Source organism: Coenobita brevimanus, chromosome 22 (assembly GCF_032717465.1).
Source record: "Coenobita brevimanus isolate Jiangsu-jjx chromosome 22, ASM3271746v2, whole genome shotgun sequence".
NCBI lineage: Eukaryota > Metazoa > Arthropoda > Malacostraca > Decapoda > Coenobitidae > Coenobita > Coenobita brevimanus.
Genome location: NC_136975.1, coordinates 36,830,090 through 36,847,067, shown reverse-complemented (window position 1 = coordinate 36,847,067; position 16,978 = coordinate 36,830,090). Strand labels below are relative to the sequence as shown.

General features: G+C 45.3%; 1 protein-coding gene across 1 annotated transcript in view; it reads left to right on the top strand.

Moving 5' to 3' along the window:
- The first annotated feature begins 4,501 nt into the window (after window positions 1-4,501).
- The window catches only part of LOC145392464 (uncharacterized), a 37,267-nt gene continuing 24,790 nt past the window's right edge, over window positions 4,502-16,978 (top strand). The window contains exons 1-3 of the mRNA XM_080266863.1: window positions 4,502-4,668; window positions 8,752-8,905; window positions 11,878-11,970. Of these exons, the coding sequence (XP_080122989.1) occupies window positions 4,502-4,668; window positions 8,752-8,905; window positions 11,878-11,970 (414 nt within the window). The remainder of the gene's footprint in view (window positions 4,669-8,751; window positions 8,906-11,877; window positions 11,971-16,978) is intronic.

The window sequence follows — 16,978 nt, the reverse complement described above, 5'->3', positions numbered from 1 at the left end:
AAAATGGAGGAGTCGAGGAAAGATCAAGGAGGAAAGCAGGATGGAAGGGGAAAGGACGGAGGACAGGAAAGGAATAATGGAAGAGAGAAGGAAGGAAGGATGGAAGAAAAGAATGGAGGAGTGAAGGAAGGAAGAGAATGAATGCGGGAATGTGAAGGAGAGGGAGGATGAGAGGAGAAAGGGGGAGGAGAAGAGAAGGAGGCAGAGGAGAGAATGAACTAGAGATGGAAGAAGAAACGAAGCACAAAAGAGAATGCAAAACAGAGGTAACGAATGAGAGAAGGAAGGAAGAAGGAAGGAGAGAAGGAAGAAGGAAGGAGAGAAGGAAGAAGGAAGGAAGGCGGGAAGAAAGGAGGGCTAGAGGAGAGAAATTTGAAGAGAGAAAAGCCAAGGAAGAAGGAAGACTATAATGAAAGAGAGAAAGAAGAAGATGAAGGATAGAAGGAAGGAGGAAAGAGAAGGAAGACGGATGTGGAGACGGAAGGAGAAGAGAGAAGGAAGAAAGAAAGGAGAGAAGGACGGAGGGAAGGAGAGAAGGAAGGGTAAAAATGACAGAGAGAGTGCGAGAAATTCGGGGGTAGGACCTGCCTGCCTGCCTGCCTGCCTGCCTGACCTACATTCGAGGCAGCAAGATGGCGAGTGAGCGGCCTTGCCTGCCTCGCCCTGGCTCACCCCCCTGCGCAACCCTGCCTCACTTCCCTGTTTTATCCTGACTCAATTTTACCCTGCCGTACCCTAACCTTGCCTCAGCCTAACCCTATCATACTCCCTGTGCAACCCGGCCTCACCCTACAGCACCCTCCTCCTACCTCACGTCCTTGCACAACTCTGCCTCACCCTGCCTCACCCTCACCTTGCTTCAACCCCCTGCGCAACCTTCCTCTTCCTCACCCTGTTTCACTACCCTGTGCAACCTTGCCTCACCCTGCCGTACTCTCACCCTGCCTCACCCTCTACGCAACCCTACCTCACCTTGTCATGCTCTTACCTTGTTTAATCATGCCTCATACTTCCTTACCCTGCCTCATACTCCCCGACCCTGTTTCAATCTGCCTAATCACGCCTCATACTCCCTTATCCTGCCTCATCCTGCCTGTCTTTCTATGTATTCTGTCTCACTTCCTTCATCCATCCTGCCTCACCCTGCCTATCCTATGCCAATTAATACCTTACCTTGCCTCTCCCTGCCTCACCTACTTTCCTCTGCATTATATTTCTCTCTCTCTCTCTCTCTCTCTCTCTCTCTCTCTCTCTCTCTCTCTCTCTCTTTCTTTATTTCTCTCTCTCTCTCTCACTTCTACCTCTTTCTGCTTACCTTCATTCACCCTGTCTCACATATCTTCTTGCCTCACGTAACTTCTCTCTGCCTCACCCTGTCTCCCTTTGCTGCTTCTCCTTTCCTCCCTTTGCTACTCTTCCATGCCTTTCCCTTCCTCTGTCTGCCTCTCTATGCCTCACCCCGCCTGCCTTTTTATTTTTCTCTTACTCTACCTCTACCTGCCTATCCTGTCTCGCAGATCATTAAAAAAAAAGCGTCTCCCTGCCTCACCCCTGCCTCGCTCTGCCGTCCTGGGTGGCTTGAAGGGCGGCCGGATAAGACTTGGGGGTGGGGGGAGGTGGGGGAGGAGGTGGGGAGGAGGTGGGGGAGGAGGAGGGGGAGGAGGAAAGAGGGCGGTGGTGTTTGGTAAGAGGAGTGTGTGGGTGGGTGGGTGGGTAAGGAAAGAGAGAGAGAGAGAGAGAGAGAGAGAGAGAGAGAGAGAGAGAGAGAGAGAGAGGGGGGAAGGAGAGAGGAATGTTGCTTAGTATGAGACGGTGGGTGTACCAAGATGGGTGTTAGCGGGTAGGTGGGTGGGCGGATGAATATGGTGGATGAGTGGAGAAAGGGTGAGTGTAGGTGGGTGGATGGGTGTATAGGTGGATCAGTGTATAAAATTTGGATGTAAATGGGTGCAGCACAGAATGGACAGGTGTGTAAAGTGTGGTAAATGTGAATACACTGCGGTAGAATGGTGTAGGTGGGTGTAGGAGGGCGTAGCTGGGTGTGGGTGGGTGGTAGGAGGGTGTAGGTGGGTGTGGCAAGTGGTGGAATAGTGTAGGTGTGTGTGTAGGTGGATGTAGGTGGGTGGTAGGAGGGAGTGGGTGTGTGGTAGGAGGGTATGGGTGGGTGTAGGAAGGTGTAGGTGGGTGAGACTGAGTATGTTGGTAAAGTGGGATTGATGTGGGCAGTATGACAGGTAGAAATTAGTGGCGTGGGTGTAGGGGGTGGAAGGAGAGTAAGTGGGTGTCAGGAAGGTGTACGTGAGTGTCCGGACGATGGAGGTGGGTGCAGGTGGTTGCAGTTTGGTGAAGGGAGGGAGTGGATGGGCATTAAAGGGGGAAGGAGGATATAGGTGGGTGAAACTAGAGTAAATGAGAGGCTAATATGAATAAAGGTGTATTAACTCTCTCTCTCTCTTTCTCTCTCTCTCTCTCTCCTTCCCCTTGATGATCCGACACCAGTATTTACCAAGGGCTCCTTTCGTCTACATACACCCTTTCCACCCCTTATACACCCCTGTCACCCCCTCATACACCCCTGCCTTCCCCTCATACACCCCTGCCACCCCCTCATACACCCCTGCCTTCCCCTCATACACCCCTGCCACCCCCTCATACACCCCTGCCATTCCTTCAAACACCCCTGCCACCTCCTCATACACCCCTACCACCGCCTCATACACCTCTGCCACCACCCCCTCATAAACCCATACCACACCCTCATACACTTCCTGTCACTCCCCAGTGCTCTACCCAACTCCTCCCCATCCCCTCACCCCCACCTCCACTCCTTCCTATCACATCCATCCCCACCTCCAAGTCATCAATTTCCCTATTCCCCAACAGTACCCCCCTCCCAACCTCCTCCCCCACCTCTTCCCTATAACTGCTATTTGGTTACTTTTCCTCCCCTTCACTGCGTTCTAACACCTTCTCGCTCCTCAACATCTAGTCACTCCATTCAAAACCTTCTCATTCCCCATTCCACCCCAACATACCTCCCACTGCCTCATTCATCCCCAGTCTCATCCCTCCATTCTCCACCCTTCCCATCTACTCCCTACTCCCCATTTTACTCCCACACACAACCTCCCGCTTCCCCATTCATTCCCATTTCCACCTTTCATTCCCCAACTTTCCCATTCACTCTCTTTTCTCTCGTCAGTAACACCTTACTCCCCACTCTATACTCACTCACCACTCCCCAGTAGTGTTCCCTTTCTCTACATCCCACTCATTCCCTACCTCCCCACTCACTCACGCCCCTTCTACTCCCCAACCTTCCCAACCAATTAATATTTTCTGGTAATCTCAGCTTCTCTCTCTCTCTCTCTCTCTCTCTCTCTCTCTCTCTCTCCCATTCGCTTCTTACTTAAATCACTTCTAGCTCTTCATTCATCCATCCTTCACCCAATTCTGTACTGCCCCGTGAATTATGAGCGTAAGGACCCACGGTTAGGCTATTTTTCCTGGTATTCAAGGTACTTGTGACCTACCGTATACTTCTAATGTGCACTAAATGAACAACATGCCCTGAAGACATGATGGCACCAATATCTATTACATACTGGCAAGGACGGTATTCTCGTCATCGTATGTGGATCTCTAGAGCCTTCTCCTTAACGACTGGTCTGGCATATGACAACTAAATATTCTTTGGTGTGTTATTTATATATTAGTCTAATTTCAATATAGTTTGCATAAACATCGAGAAGTATATTAACCATCAGTGTGCAGACATATACTCTTAAGGAAGAGGCGCTATAAAGTCTCCTAAGGCTACTCTCCAACATTCCCGCCATTACCTAAACCCAGGTTCAATCCCTGACTCCCACCAGGATACCCCAGGACCTATGCCTCTTCCACAGCGAAGAAGGAAGTATGAAAAGAATATATCTCACATGAATGAAGATCAACACAGACAAACTCCGTACCATTTTCAATCTTTATAATTCCTTATTAATTCCCCACTTACTCCCCAACTCTCCCCAAGATTCCTCAGGACCTACGCCTATTCTACAGTGGGGTGGGTGGTTAGGGAGCATGAAGGACGAAAATTCAGTCACACGTCTCAATCCGGTCCCAAGGTGTTCAACCCTTAACTCACTCACCATCTCTTCCCAGGATGCCCTAGAACCTTCCCATCATCTACTCAATATTTTCTCCATTCCTAAACCGCCTATTTACTCCCCATCTCCCCCCAGGATGCCCCAGTACCTACACATCCTCTCCCCTCAGGTAGGAAACATGAAAGAAAAATATTAATATCGCCACACTATTTTTACTCATCCTCACACATTCCCAACTCATTCCCCAACTTTCCCCAAGATGCCCCAGGACATACTGCTCTTCCACACCAGAGTGGGGAGCATGAAGGAATTATAGACAGGAACGCAGACTAATACAAACTCAGCACTATTTTCACTCCTCACAATTCCCTACTCATTCTCCCACTCCCCCCAGGATGCCCCAGGATCTGCGCCTCTTCCACAGCGGGGTAGGCAGCATGAAGGACCTATTCAACAAGAAGGCAGATCAGCATCGCCAGTCCCAGCTCGAAAACCCGTTCAGTGAGTGGGAGGGCGCTGGCAGGGTCAGGCGACTCTCCAAGGAAGATGTCGGATACGGCAAGTGAGCAGCCCATGGCATTCTCATAAATATTTTCTTCCATAAACCCTCTCATGGCTGGAGCAACTCTAGCATTCTGCTCCAGTTAATGCCAGACGATTTTATTCAGCAATAGTTAATACTATCACCATTGGCCTTATCATGGTCGAGACAACTATAGAATTCGATTTTCTTCGTCTGAAAGTGAGTCAGAGGGGCTTGAGTGTTATTATTGTCACCCTTAACCCTCTCTTGGTCGGAACACTCTAGCATTCTATTTTAGCTAACGTCAGACGACTATTCTGGTTAGAGAGTGTCACAGAACCCGAGTGTCAATACATGGGATGGAGAGACAAAAAAGCAGAGCATAATATATGTCGCAGAACTACTAGCGGTTTAAGTACATCCTTTCAGCCACTGAACCCATCGAAATTGTCTGCTACACTTTACACGCCTAGCGCGCGCACGCACACGCACGCACGCACGCACGCACGCACGCACACACACACACACACACACACACACACACACACACACACACACACACACACACACACACACACACAGAAACGAACGCATCCTATGCTTGTGGGGTAAAGACTATTCAGCTGACTCACGAAAAATCAAATCGCAAGGTGGTTGTCGAAAAGAAATAGGCAACAACGTCATCGTGTTGAGAAGAGAGGAAACTATAATATCTTCTTGTGGTGATTTTTTTCTGGGCTGAATAAAACTATCTGGCAGCAAAAAGAAGGAAATAAAACTAAGCAATGATTACTATTATTATTATTATTATTAACTCCGCCAAGGAGGTTATGCTTTTGCTGGCGATGGTTTGTTTGTCTGTTAGCAGGATTAATAAAAAAGCTAAAACAGATTTTGCTAAAATTTTTTGGAGGGGTAGGGTATGGGCCAAGGAACAATCCATTACATTTTGGTGGTGATTTTAATCATCATCCAGATCCAGGAATTTTTTATAGGATTCTTTACCATTGCGGGACAGTGGCAATTTCAACATTTTTGCTTCTAACTCAATACATAATGCCTACAAAGCTTGCACAAAAATTACAAGAAACAAATAGAGGATTGTTCGGCCTTGGCGGAGGATTGCAATCTCGGATTGCTCTTGGTATTATTATCATTTTTACTGATGATGTCTCAATACTCTATTTACCAGCCAGTCCTTACTCATGTTACTAACTGTTACGTTATTTACTTGTCACGTTACCTACCTGTCAAGTAATCTACCCGTTACATTATCTACCCGTCACGTTATGTACCTCTCATGTTACCTACCTACCACGTTACCTACCTATCACGTTACCTACCTATCACGTTATCAACCTGTCAGCTCATACGTACTGTCACAAGCAAAAATTCGCCGACAACAGCCTATCAGTATTACACCTTGCCTTCCATATTTCTCACTCCTCCGCCAAAGACAGAGAGTAGCTAACTTTTGAATACGCCTGTCATATTCGTCCTAATATTATCACGATTTTTTTTTTTTTTTTTTTTTGCACGTAATACTTATGATCGACACAGCTGCCATGGAAGTGTAAACGAACTTTTGTGCGGGATGATAAAATGTAGGTTAATAAGGAGAAATGGCGTTTTGAAGGGATGAAATTCGGCTTTACTCATCTGACTCATCCACAGTACTCAATCCTCACTAATCTCATTTACTCGTCTCATTTATTCACCTCATCTACTCGTCTCATTTACTCACTAACTCGTCTTATTTAATCATCTCATATACTCATCTCATTTACTCGTTTCATTTACTCTTCTCATTCACTCATTAATTCATCTACGCATCTCATTTACTCATCTACTCATCAATCTAGTCTTTGCTCTACCTGTCTTACCTTGCCAAAAACCTTAATGAAGCACAGTTCCCGAAAAAAAAAAAAAAACTTCTTCACTCGAACGCTTATGAATCTCTTACGTAATATTCTGAAAAGCGTATTGGGCTCCGTACGTGGCATATAAGTTTCAAAAATCACTGCTCACTGTCAGGTTATTTATCACAATGAAGTGGGTGTGTATTTATATTGGTGACTGTACATATATATCTAATTAACTTTCGCAGGTTAAAATTGTCATCTCTTCATCTTCAATACTAAGCTGTAAATATGAACAGGATATGATGGTGGTCATGAAAAAATGCTATGGTGAGGATGTACTGCTACGTGAAATAAGCTGTGGCAGAGAGAGAGAGAGAGAGAGAGAGAGAGAGAGAGAGAGAGAGAGAGGTAAAAGAACTACAGTAAGGCATGGCGCATCTACACAAATAACCCCATAAATTTGCTGGAACCCCATCACTAGGAGATCTTAGCCTATATCATACCCTTCCTTGCACCAGATCAATTACTTTAGCTTAGGAAAGATCTGTCGCAGCCGAACAGTAGCAGTTGTAATCCAAGCCTCATATGAACGTACACCCTTCTTCCGCAGTCCACCATCTTCCTTTCGAGGGATAGAGAGAGCAAAGAGGGACGAATGTAGAATCAGGTAGCTCTTTCGTCCGGGCATGTCGGTGCCACCACGTGAAGGCGTCCCGCTCCCGCACCAAGAATTTGTCGTGATAGGAGTAGGCACATTCCCATAGTAACCACTTCACTAAGATGACATTATTTATTTCAATCACTACCGTCAGACGATTTTATTCCACCAATACTTTCAATTCTAGTATTGAAGAAGTTGATCAAAGCGATAGCTAACCCGTCCCCTCCCATTCGAAATAACTCCCCAAAGAAATATCATTTAGAGATACCAAGAACCCCCCCCCAAAAAAAAAAAAAAAAAAAAAACGCAAAAAGGGTAGAAGGAGCTAACGAAGTACAGGCGCGGACATAAATATCGATCCACTTCATTATGATAAACAACGAGACAGTGAGCAATGTCTTTTAAAACCCACTAACACTATCTTCGAGGACCAGCAAACTTCTTGGAATTTTGTGCAAAAGTTTCATGAATGTTTTGATATAAAGTACAGCAGATGGATATTACTGTTCACAAGTGCACAGTCGAGGTCAAAGGTCGTGTCAGTTGGAGGTACAGTCCGGTCAAAAGTTGTGTAAGATGAAGGCACAGTCGGGGCCAAAAGTCGTGTCAGATAGAGGTACTGTCGGGGTCAAAAGTTGTGTCAGATGGAGGTACTGTCGGGGTCAAAAGTTGTATCAGATGGAGGTACATTCGGGGTCAAAAGTCGTGTCAGATGGACGGACAATCGGAGTAAAAATTTGTCAAAAAAGGTAAGTGGTAACGGGGGTACGTAAGTTCCACTACCACTGACTTTCCAGCACAACCACTGACCCCGAATGTACTCAATCACACACTCTCAGAAAAACTTTTGCCCCTGACTGTACATACTTGAGCATGAGAAGCCTAGTCATCATCACCTTTAACCTCTAAGTCGACGAATGTATTTCTTAGTTTATTACTCTGACCTTTAAATGATATCATTCAGTTCAGGAAGGACCTCTCTTAGTAAATGGTCTACTGAAGGCTGTATCTAACCCCCAGCGATTCCCAAATTCTCTTAAGTTAAAGTAAAATCGTCTGGTGATGGCAAGGATTAAGTATAAAAGGACGTCCTCGGACTGTAGGCGTTAAATAGCAGTAAAACCACCGTCTTGATCAGCCAGTCACGTTAGGTGGGTCTGTGATGAGAGTGTGTGATGAGAAGGGATGACTGGTTGCGAGTCAAGCGAATATTCTACTCAGTGTTAGGTACGAATGAAGGTACTAAGTTAATTATGTTTTTTAGTAAGAGGGAGAGTGAATGAGTAAGTGACAGAAGTAAGGAATGCCATAACACATTTTATATATTTCACACACACACACGCCCGCCCGCACACACACACACAATTATATATATATATATATATATATATATATATATATATATATATATATATATATATATATATATATATATATATAACAGAGAGAGAGAGAGAGAGAGAGAGAGAGATACTTGCCAGTGTGCCTGTAATGAGTGATGTCTATAACAGTGTATCAGCTAAATTTATCACCTCTCTCTCTCTCTCTCTCTCTCTCTCTCTTATAATTCTTCTTCATTCCCCCTTCTCACCCCGGCAGGCCCCTACCGGGAAGCGAGTCGGAGCGAAGGAGCCAAGCAGCGAAGGCCCACATAATGATGGACATCCGGTACCTGTGTGATATGATCTGGGATTGTTCAGAATACCGCAATTCGGATGGAAGGGCTGCAATCTCGTTTGGAAAGTTGTTCAAGGTGCGATGGATGGATGGACGGATGGATGGAAAAGACACACGTATAGATGAGCAGACATAAAGATAGTAGGATCAATGGATGGATGGATAGAAGAGCACAAAGAAGCACAGATTCATAGATAAACAGTAGTACACCAATATCACTTTAACGTGGCCCAAACTTTTCTCGTCTTGCAGTCCATTTCACGTTGTTCAGTGGAAGACAAAGACAATACCGTGACTCTACATCCTTTTCACAGCACTTCTTCGTCACTGGCATCGTATTCTAGTGTTTTGCGATGGAGAGATGGCAATAACAGGGCGCTAGTGCAACAAGGGGGTAGAGGTAATTGCAACTCCAGGCTCAAATGAACGAGAACCCAGTGGACTACAGGATAACGCTGCCCTCCTCCTGCAATCCACAATCCTCCTTACGGGGGTTAGGAGGGTACTGAGAGAGTGTGTATTACCTGGCAGTGGAGCCGACTGGTTACATAGGTGCCACCGCATAAAGAAGCCCCTCACCAGCAGTGAGATAAAGATAGATAGATAGAGACTGGCAGACAAAGACAGACAGAAACAGATACAGATAGACAGATAGATAGATACAGCAGACAGACAGACACACACTGACAAAGATAAAGATAGATAGACAGACTGACAGACACACAAACAGGCACGTTGATCGATTTGCGGATGGATAGATAGACAAATGTGGATAGGAAACATTTATATAACTTACTTATGTAGCATATCTGCTCTGTGTGTGTGTGTGTGTGTGTGTGTGTGTGTGTGTGTGTGTGTGTGTGTGTGTGTGTGTGTGTGTGTGTGTGTGTGTGTGTGTGTGTGAGAGAGAGAGAGAGAGAGAGAGATGAAAAGCCAGTACTGAGGAGATAAAGACGCATATGAGAAAGAAAAGGAACATAGGGAGGGATGACCAAGTGGAAAGAGACTGAGATTTAATGGATGAGAGGACAGGAGGATGGAGGGATGGAAAACTTGGAGGAGAAGTAGGTGTTATAAGAGCAAACAATTAGAGGATGGCAGGATGGAAGACAATGAATGGAAGGATGTAAGAATGATAGGATGAGGATGGGAGAATGAAAGGATGGAGGATGGAAGGACGAAAGACTGGAAGGATGGAGGATGAAAGGATGAAGGATGGATGGACGATGGAAGAAGTATAGAAGGATAAGATGATGGATGGATGGAAAGATAAGCGAACGGAAGGATGAAAGGCTAGACGTATGGATGACCTGGGGAAGGAAAGATATGAAGAAGGACCAATGGAAGGACATAAGGATGGATGGATGATTGGATGATGGTAGGATGGGGGATGGAAAGATAAAAGGATGGCGGGATGGAGTATGGAAGGATAATAGGATGGAAGGATGAAAGAATAAAGGAATGAGAGGATGGAAGAACAGAAGGAAGAAAGGATGGAGAGACAAAATGATGGATGGATGATATTATGAAAGGATAGGTGGATAATCGAAGGAAGAAAGCACAGATGATGAAAGGAAGGAGGATAAGAGGGTGAAAGGATGAAAGAATCTGTGTACCGAAGGTTGGATGGATGCAAAGATGAAGGATGGAAGGATGAGAGTAAGAAAGACAAAGAGGATAGAAGGATGGATGGACGAAACAGAGTGACAAAGACTACAGGATGGAAGAATAGAGGGATGAAATAATGGAAGGATGAAATGATGAATAATGGAAGGATGAAAGGAAAATTGTGAAGGATGGACGGATGAAGGATGCAAGAACGAAATAATAAGAAGAGAAAGAAGAATGAAAGAACTGACCGGAAAGACGACAGAAAGATGAAAGGATGAACGCAGATGAAGGAAGGATGTACTGATGGAAGAAGAGAAAGGAAGGATGAAAGGATGGAATATGAGGCTACAAGGAATGAAAGGAAGGACTGAAGAAAGAAAAGCTGAAGAGAATGATGAGCAGCGAGAGTGATAATACTGAAATGCAGAATAAATGTCATTCTATATCACAAACCTGAACCTTCACCTCTGACCTCCTCCTACTCTTAACCCCTGACCTCCCTCACCTTTGACCTCTCATTTTTTTCACTCCTGACCTCTCAATGTCTGACCTCTCAATCTCTGACCTTTTAATGTCTAGCTTTTAATGTCTGACCTCTCAATGTCTGACCACATGTCTAACCTCCCATTCTCTGACCTCTCAATGTCTGACGTCTTATTCGCCAACTTCTCACGCCCTCCTTGACCTATCACCCCTGACCCCCGACTCTCTGAACATTGCACTCTCACTTCCTCACCCCCAACCTCTTACTCTCTCACTACTAACATTTCACTCTCACCTTGACACCTCATTCTCATCCCTGACCCCTCATTCTCACCCCTAACGTCTCACGCTCACCCCTGACCTCTCACTCTCTCACCCCTGACCTATTATTCTCTCACCCATGACTCTTACTCTAAGCGCTCTCTTCCTGAATCATGACCTATTTTTCTACATATCTTCTCTATCCCGCACTTCATCTATTCATCTGTATTAATTTTCAGTCCACTTATCCTGTCTACCATCCATCTATCCAGTCACTTATTCCTCCCTACCTTTGTATCGTTCTAATCCACCCTTCCATCTATCCATATTAGTATTTCATATTAATTCTTTCAATCACCAGTCTATCCCTCCATCTAATCACACCTCTCCATCACCTGTCCTCACCTATTCACAATTTGTTCTCCACCCACCCACCTCCATTTCATCACCTACCCCACCTATCCACCACGTTCCCACCAAATACCCACCACATTCCTACCACCTGTTCACTAATCATCTACCACCTCTCCACCTCCAATCCACCACTTTCCCACCTCCCATCCAACACATACCCTATTCATAACATCTATCCTAATCCTGTACACCCCATACTCACTGTCTACCCACCACCCATCCACTTCCATCCACCCTCTATCCATCACTCATCCACCACTCATCGTGCCCTATCCACAGTTGTACCTGAGCATCTCGGACAAGGTGGTGGGGACGCTGCTAAGGGCTAGGAAACACGGCTTTGTACACTTCGACGGAGAGATGCTTTACCAGGTCAGTATTTGCGTGCGTTTTTTGCGTGCGTTTCGCGGGAGATGGAAGGCTGTGTGTGTGTGTGTGTGTGTGTGTGTGTGTGTGTGTGTGTGTGTGTGTGTGTGTGTGTGTGTGTGTGTGTGTGTGTGTGTGTGTGTGTGTGTGTGTGTGTGTGTGTGTGTGTGTGTGTGTGTGTGTGTGTGTGTGTTCCTCTTACGATCTTGTACAGCATAATAATACCTTCTCTACTTTCTTCCAAACAAGGTAAATTTAGTTTCTCCGCTACACCTTCATAATCTAATCTTTTAAATTTGCCACCCGTCTTGTAACAGCTCTTTGTACCCTTATTACTTTTATGTCTTCAAATGCAGACTCCAAACAACTGCTGTATATTTGTACCGGTCTTTCTTTACCATGTCTTCATCTGCATAAGTAAATGTGGTTTTTATATTTGCTGACAAGATATGTTCCTTACTTTCACGTTTACATCGTCGTTTGGTAATAGCTTCTAAAATTACTTCCTAATCTCTTTCTCTTTCTTGGGATTACTGTTCGCTCCCTTCTGTGGACTAGTTCTACCTATTATTTCTAAAAATATACATTATATTAATTTTTTAGCACTGAATTTTACCTTCCATTGTTGTTTTATTCAAGCAGGATAGTAATATAATTTTATAACTAAACGATTCTTCGTTTACAATGTGTTCTACTATTTTACCACCATCGACGAACTTATAAAAAAAAATTCGTTTCCATTTTCTCATACATCATTTGCGTTAAAAAATGGGAGGGGAGGGGGGTTCCAGAATCCAACCTTGTAGCACTCCACTTGTTACATCTCTCCAGCCTGACCACTTGCCACTTATGTCTGTTCTCATCTTTCTGCCACTTAGCAACTCCTTCATCCTATCTAACAATTTCCCGCTAATTCCTCCTTTGTGTTCCAGTTTCCAGATTAGGCTTTGATGTGATACGCGATCAAAAGCCTTCTTGAAATCTGAGTTTGTGTGTGTGTGTGTGTGTGTGTGTGTGTGTGTGTGTGTGTGTGTGTGTGTGTGTGTGTGTGTGTGTGTGTGTGTGTGTGTGTGTGTGTGTGTGTGTGTGTGTGTGTGTGTGTGCTGAGTAAAGTGCGAGGTTGCGTGTGATGTGTGATGGCGTGTAATGAGGATGGCTGCAAGGTGAGCGTTTGTATGCGACTACGTGCGATAGCTGAGTGATAATGTTGACCAGCAGGGTTATGCTAGGTTTTGCGTGCGATTGCGTGTGCTGCTTTGAGTAAGGCTGTGAGTCTGTGTGATGTTATGTGGTTGCGTGTGGTTGAGTGTGAGTGTGTTTGAGTAAGACTGAGCTGTGTATGGTTGAGTTAGATTGCGTGTGACTGAGTGAGGATGAAAGACGAACAGGACAGATGAAAGAGAGAGAGAGAGAGAGAGAGAGAGAGAGTAAAGGTCAACATATGACTCCCGACACGGCAGACTGAGTGAGTGGGTGTCGGTCACTTCATTCATCAGGTGCGAGAGAGAGAGTGAGAAAGTGAGTGAGTGGAGAGCAGGAAGCAAGTGGTGAGTAAGAATATGAGTGTGTGGTGAGTGATGAGTAAAAGATATGAGTGACAAGAGTGAGTTAGTAGTGAGCGGGGTGAGAAATAGGTGAGTGAGTGAGAATAAGTGGTAAAAATATGAGGAAATGAGTTAGTGAGTTGTGAGTGAGTGAGTGAGTGACTGGTGAGTGAGTATGGTAAGAAAAGTGAATTGTGTGTTATAATAAATGTGAGATTAAAGACAGTCAGTAGGTAGGCAAGATGAGTGACTGGTGAACGAAGAGTAAGAACAGTGGTAAGTGGTATGTGTGTCGTCTTAAGAGTGATGAGTAAGGTGCGAGTAATTAGTGAGTGACAAGTGAGACGAGTGAATGGTGTGGCCGTGAGAGAATGGTGAACAGAAGTGGTGAGATGAATGAGTCGTGAGAAAGTGGGTGAGGTAAAATAAGAGAAATGAAACTGATAAATGAATGTGTGATATAATGTGCGAATGGTAAGTAACATAGCTTCTGAGAGAGAGAGAGAGAGAGAGAGAGAGAGAGAGAGAGAGAGAGAGAGAGAGAAACACTGACGTCCTGACATACGGTTTTATATATGCCAAAGAAGTAAGACAGGTGGGATCTCAGACAGACAGCAAGACAGACTCAGACACAGACACAGACAGATCTACAGATACTGTAAAAAGATAGACTGATATATACAGATACAAAGAGATAAACTGAGAAAATATCAGTACACTATACGGCAAAAGAAAAGTGTACTACCTCCCATACATCTACCTTTATAATAATCCACCTTCCTATCCATCTGTTTATCTACCTATCTCTCTATCTATCTATCCTTTTCATTTATACCACATTTAACTTTTATGTAACACATTTCAACAGTCGAGCATGTCAATTTTTACTGTCGTTGTAGTAATTGTGGTGGTGATAATGGTGGTAGTTGTGGTGGTGACGGTGGTGGTAGCTGTGGAGGTGATGGGACTGGCAGCTCTGGAGGTGATGGTGAGAGATGTGGTGGTGGGAGATGTGGTGGTGGGAGATGTGGTGGTGGGAGTTGTGGTGGTGGTGGTGGTAACTATGGTGATGATGAAAACTGTAGCCGTGGTTGTTGTGGCGAGTGTAGGTAAATACGGTGGTTGCTGAGGTAGTGATGAGAGCAGATGTGAAAGCTGAGTGCGGTTGTGGTGGTGGTAGCTGTGGCGGTAGATGGTGGTAGTTGTGGTGATGGATAGGCTTGATGGTAGCTGTGGTGGTACTGATGGTAGTTCTGACTGATGATACTGGAAGCTGTGATGTGATGGTGTGGTTGTGGTAGTGTTGGTAGCTGCTATTGTGGCTGTGGTAGTGCAAGTGGCTGCTATGGTGTTAATAATGCTGGCTTGTGGTGGTGGTAGTTGTGGTGGTGGTACTTGCAGTTGTCGTGATTGTTGTGGTAGTTTAAAGGGTGGTGGTGATAGCTGTGATAGTTTTGGGATCGTAGTGGTTGATATGGTGGTGGCAGCTGCACTGGTATTAGTAGTAGTAGTAATAGTAGTAGTAATAGTAGTAGCAGTAGTAGTAGCAGCAGTAGTAGCAGTAGTAGTAGTAGCAGTAGTAGCAGCAGCAGTAGTAGCAGCAGCAGTAGTAGCAGCAGCAGTAGCAGTAGTAGTAGTAGTAGTAGTAGTAGTGGTGGTGGTGGTGGTGGTGGTGGTGGTGGTGGTGGTGGTGGTGGTGGTGGTGGTGGTGGTAGTAGTAGTAGTAGTAACAGTAATTGTAGTAGTTGTGGTGGCAGCAGCAGCGGTAGTAGTAGTAGTAGCTGATGTTTTCGTTTTTTTTTTTGTTGCTTTTGTACCAGCTGATCTTTTTTTTATGCCATGATTAACACACCTCCAGATATCAAACCACACCAGAAGAGGGTCCAAGCAGGGGCGAAACTGCTGAAGCTCTCCTATAAATAAACTTTCTAAATGCGAGTACGATTGTGTCACTCTTATTCTATTCACGCCTAAAAAACAACGTAAAAACAGGCACTGAAATGTATAAGATTTGTGCCTTAAACAAAAGGCAATGAGCCTCTGAAAGAAAATATAACACGAAATAATAACGTGAGAATTTTGTCCAAAAAAAAAAAAAAAAAAAAAAAAAAAAAAAGAGGTGGAAAATGATTAACTCTATGGTAACGACTCTCCAAATTTCACTAACGATCCCCCTTCAATAATAATGAAAATGATACTAACTACTACTACTACTACTACTACTTAATAATAATATTAATAATAATAATAACAGTAATAATATAAAAAGCGGAATAGGCAGAATGGAGAAAAATAAAAAGCTCTTGGAAGGACGAGAATTTGACAAAACACACACACACACACACACACACATTTAAGCACTCACTCTCACCCACTCACACACACTCTCTCTCTCTCTCTCTCTCTCACACACAAAGTTTGGCACAGCATAGATCACAATATTCCACTAATTCAAAGCAGATATCAGCACATACTTTGACTAATAAAAGCGATGATATGAGAGTGGCGAGTGAGAGAACTGAGTGAGAGGGGAGAGGGAATGGGGAGAGGGGAGAGGGGAGAGGGAATGGGGAGAGGGGTGAGTGAGTGGGTAACGGCGAATGAGTGAGAGAGGGTGAGTGAGGAGTGCGTGAGGGGGTGAGTGAGAGGGGTGAAAAGTGATGAAAGGGGAGTGGAAGAGGGGATGTATGAGTGGGAGTGAGTTGAAGGGGGTGTAAGGGCTGAGTGAGAAATGACAAAGGTAAAATGAATGGTGAATAACAAGAGTACAGGGTGGCAATGAACAGTAAGTCAGTGACAGGAGAGGGGAGAGGAGGTGGGAGGGGGAGTGGGGGGTAGGAGTGAGCAACAGGGATGAATGAGAGGGCAGTGAGGGTCAATGATAAGGGTGAGTAAAAGACAAGGCAGGGTGGGGGGAGGGGTGAGAGGGGGAGGAGTGAGGGGGAAGAGAGGATGAGTGGGAGGGGCGAGAGGGCTCCATTCACAACCCTGAGTGGAGTACTACACCCCACACCCTTCCCCACTCCCCCCCTTCCCTCCCCTCACCCCTTACCCCACCTCCGCCTGTAGCAGCTCTCCAAATGTCAGAGTGTCGTGCAACCCCCCTTCACCCCTCCCCTTCCCCCTCACCCCACATCCTGCATTCCCTCACCCATCCCTGCTTCTCCTCCGTTCCCTCTCACCCCTGCCTCGCCCCACACCCTTCCTTCCTGCCTCTCTCTCTCTCTCCCTCCTATCACCTCTTTCATTCTGTCTTCACATTTCCTTCACCCTTCTTCACCTTCTCCCTACCTCCCTCACCCCTACTTCTGTCTATTTTTACCTGCCTCCTACCCCTCCCTGTCTCTCACCCCTCCTCCACACCTCCTCACCCCTCAGTCTTGTTTGTTGCTCCTCTCTCCCTCCAATCACCCCTTCCCTCTCCCTTCACCCCTCCTCCCGTCCTTCTCACCTCACTCTCATTCCTCCCT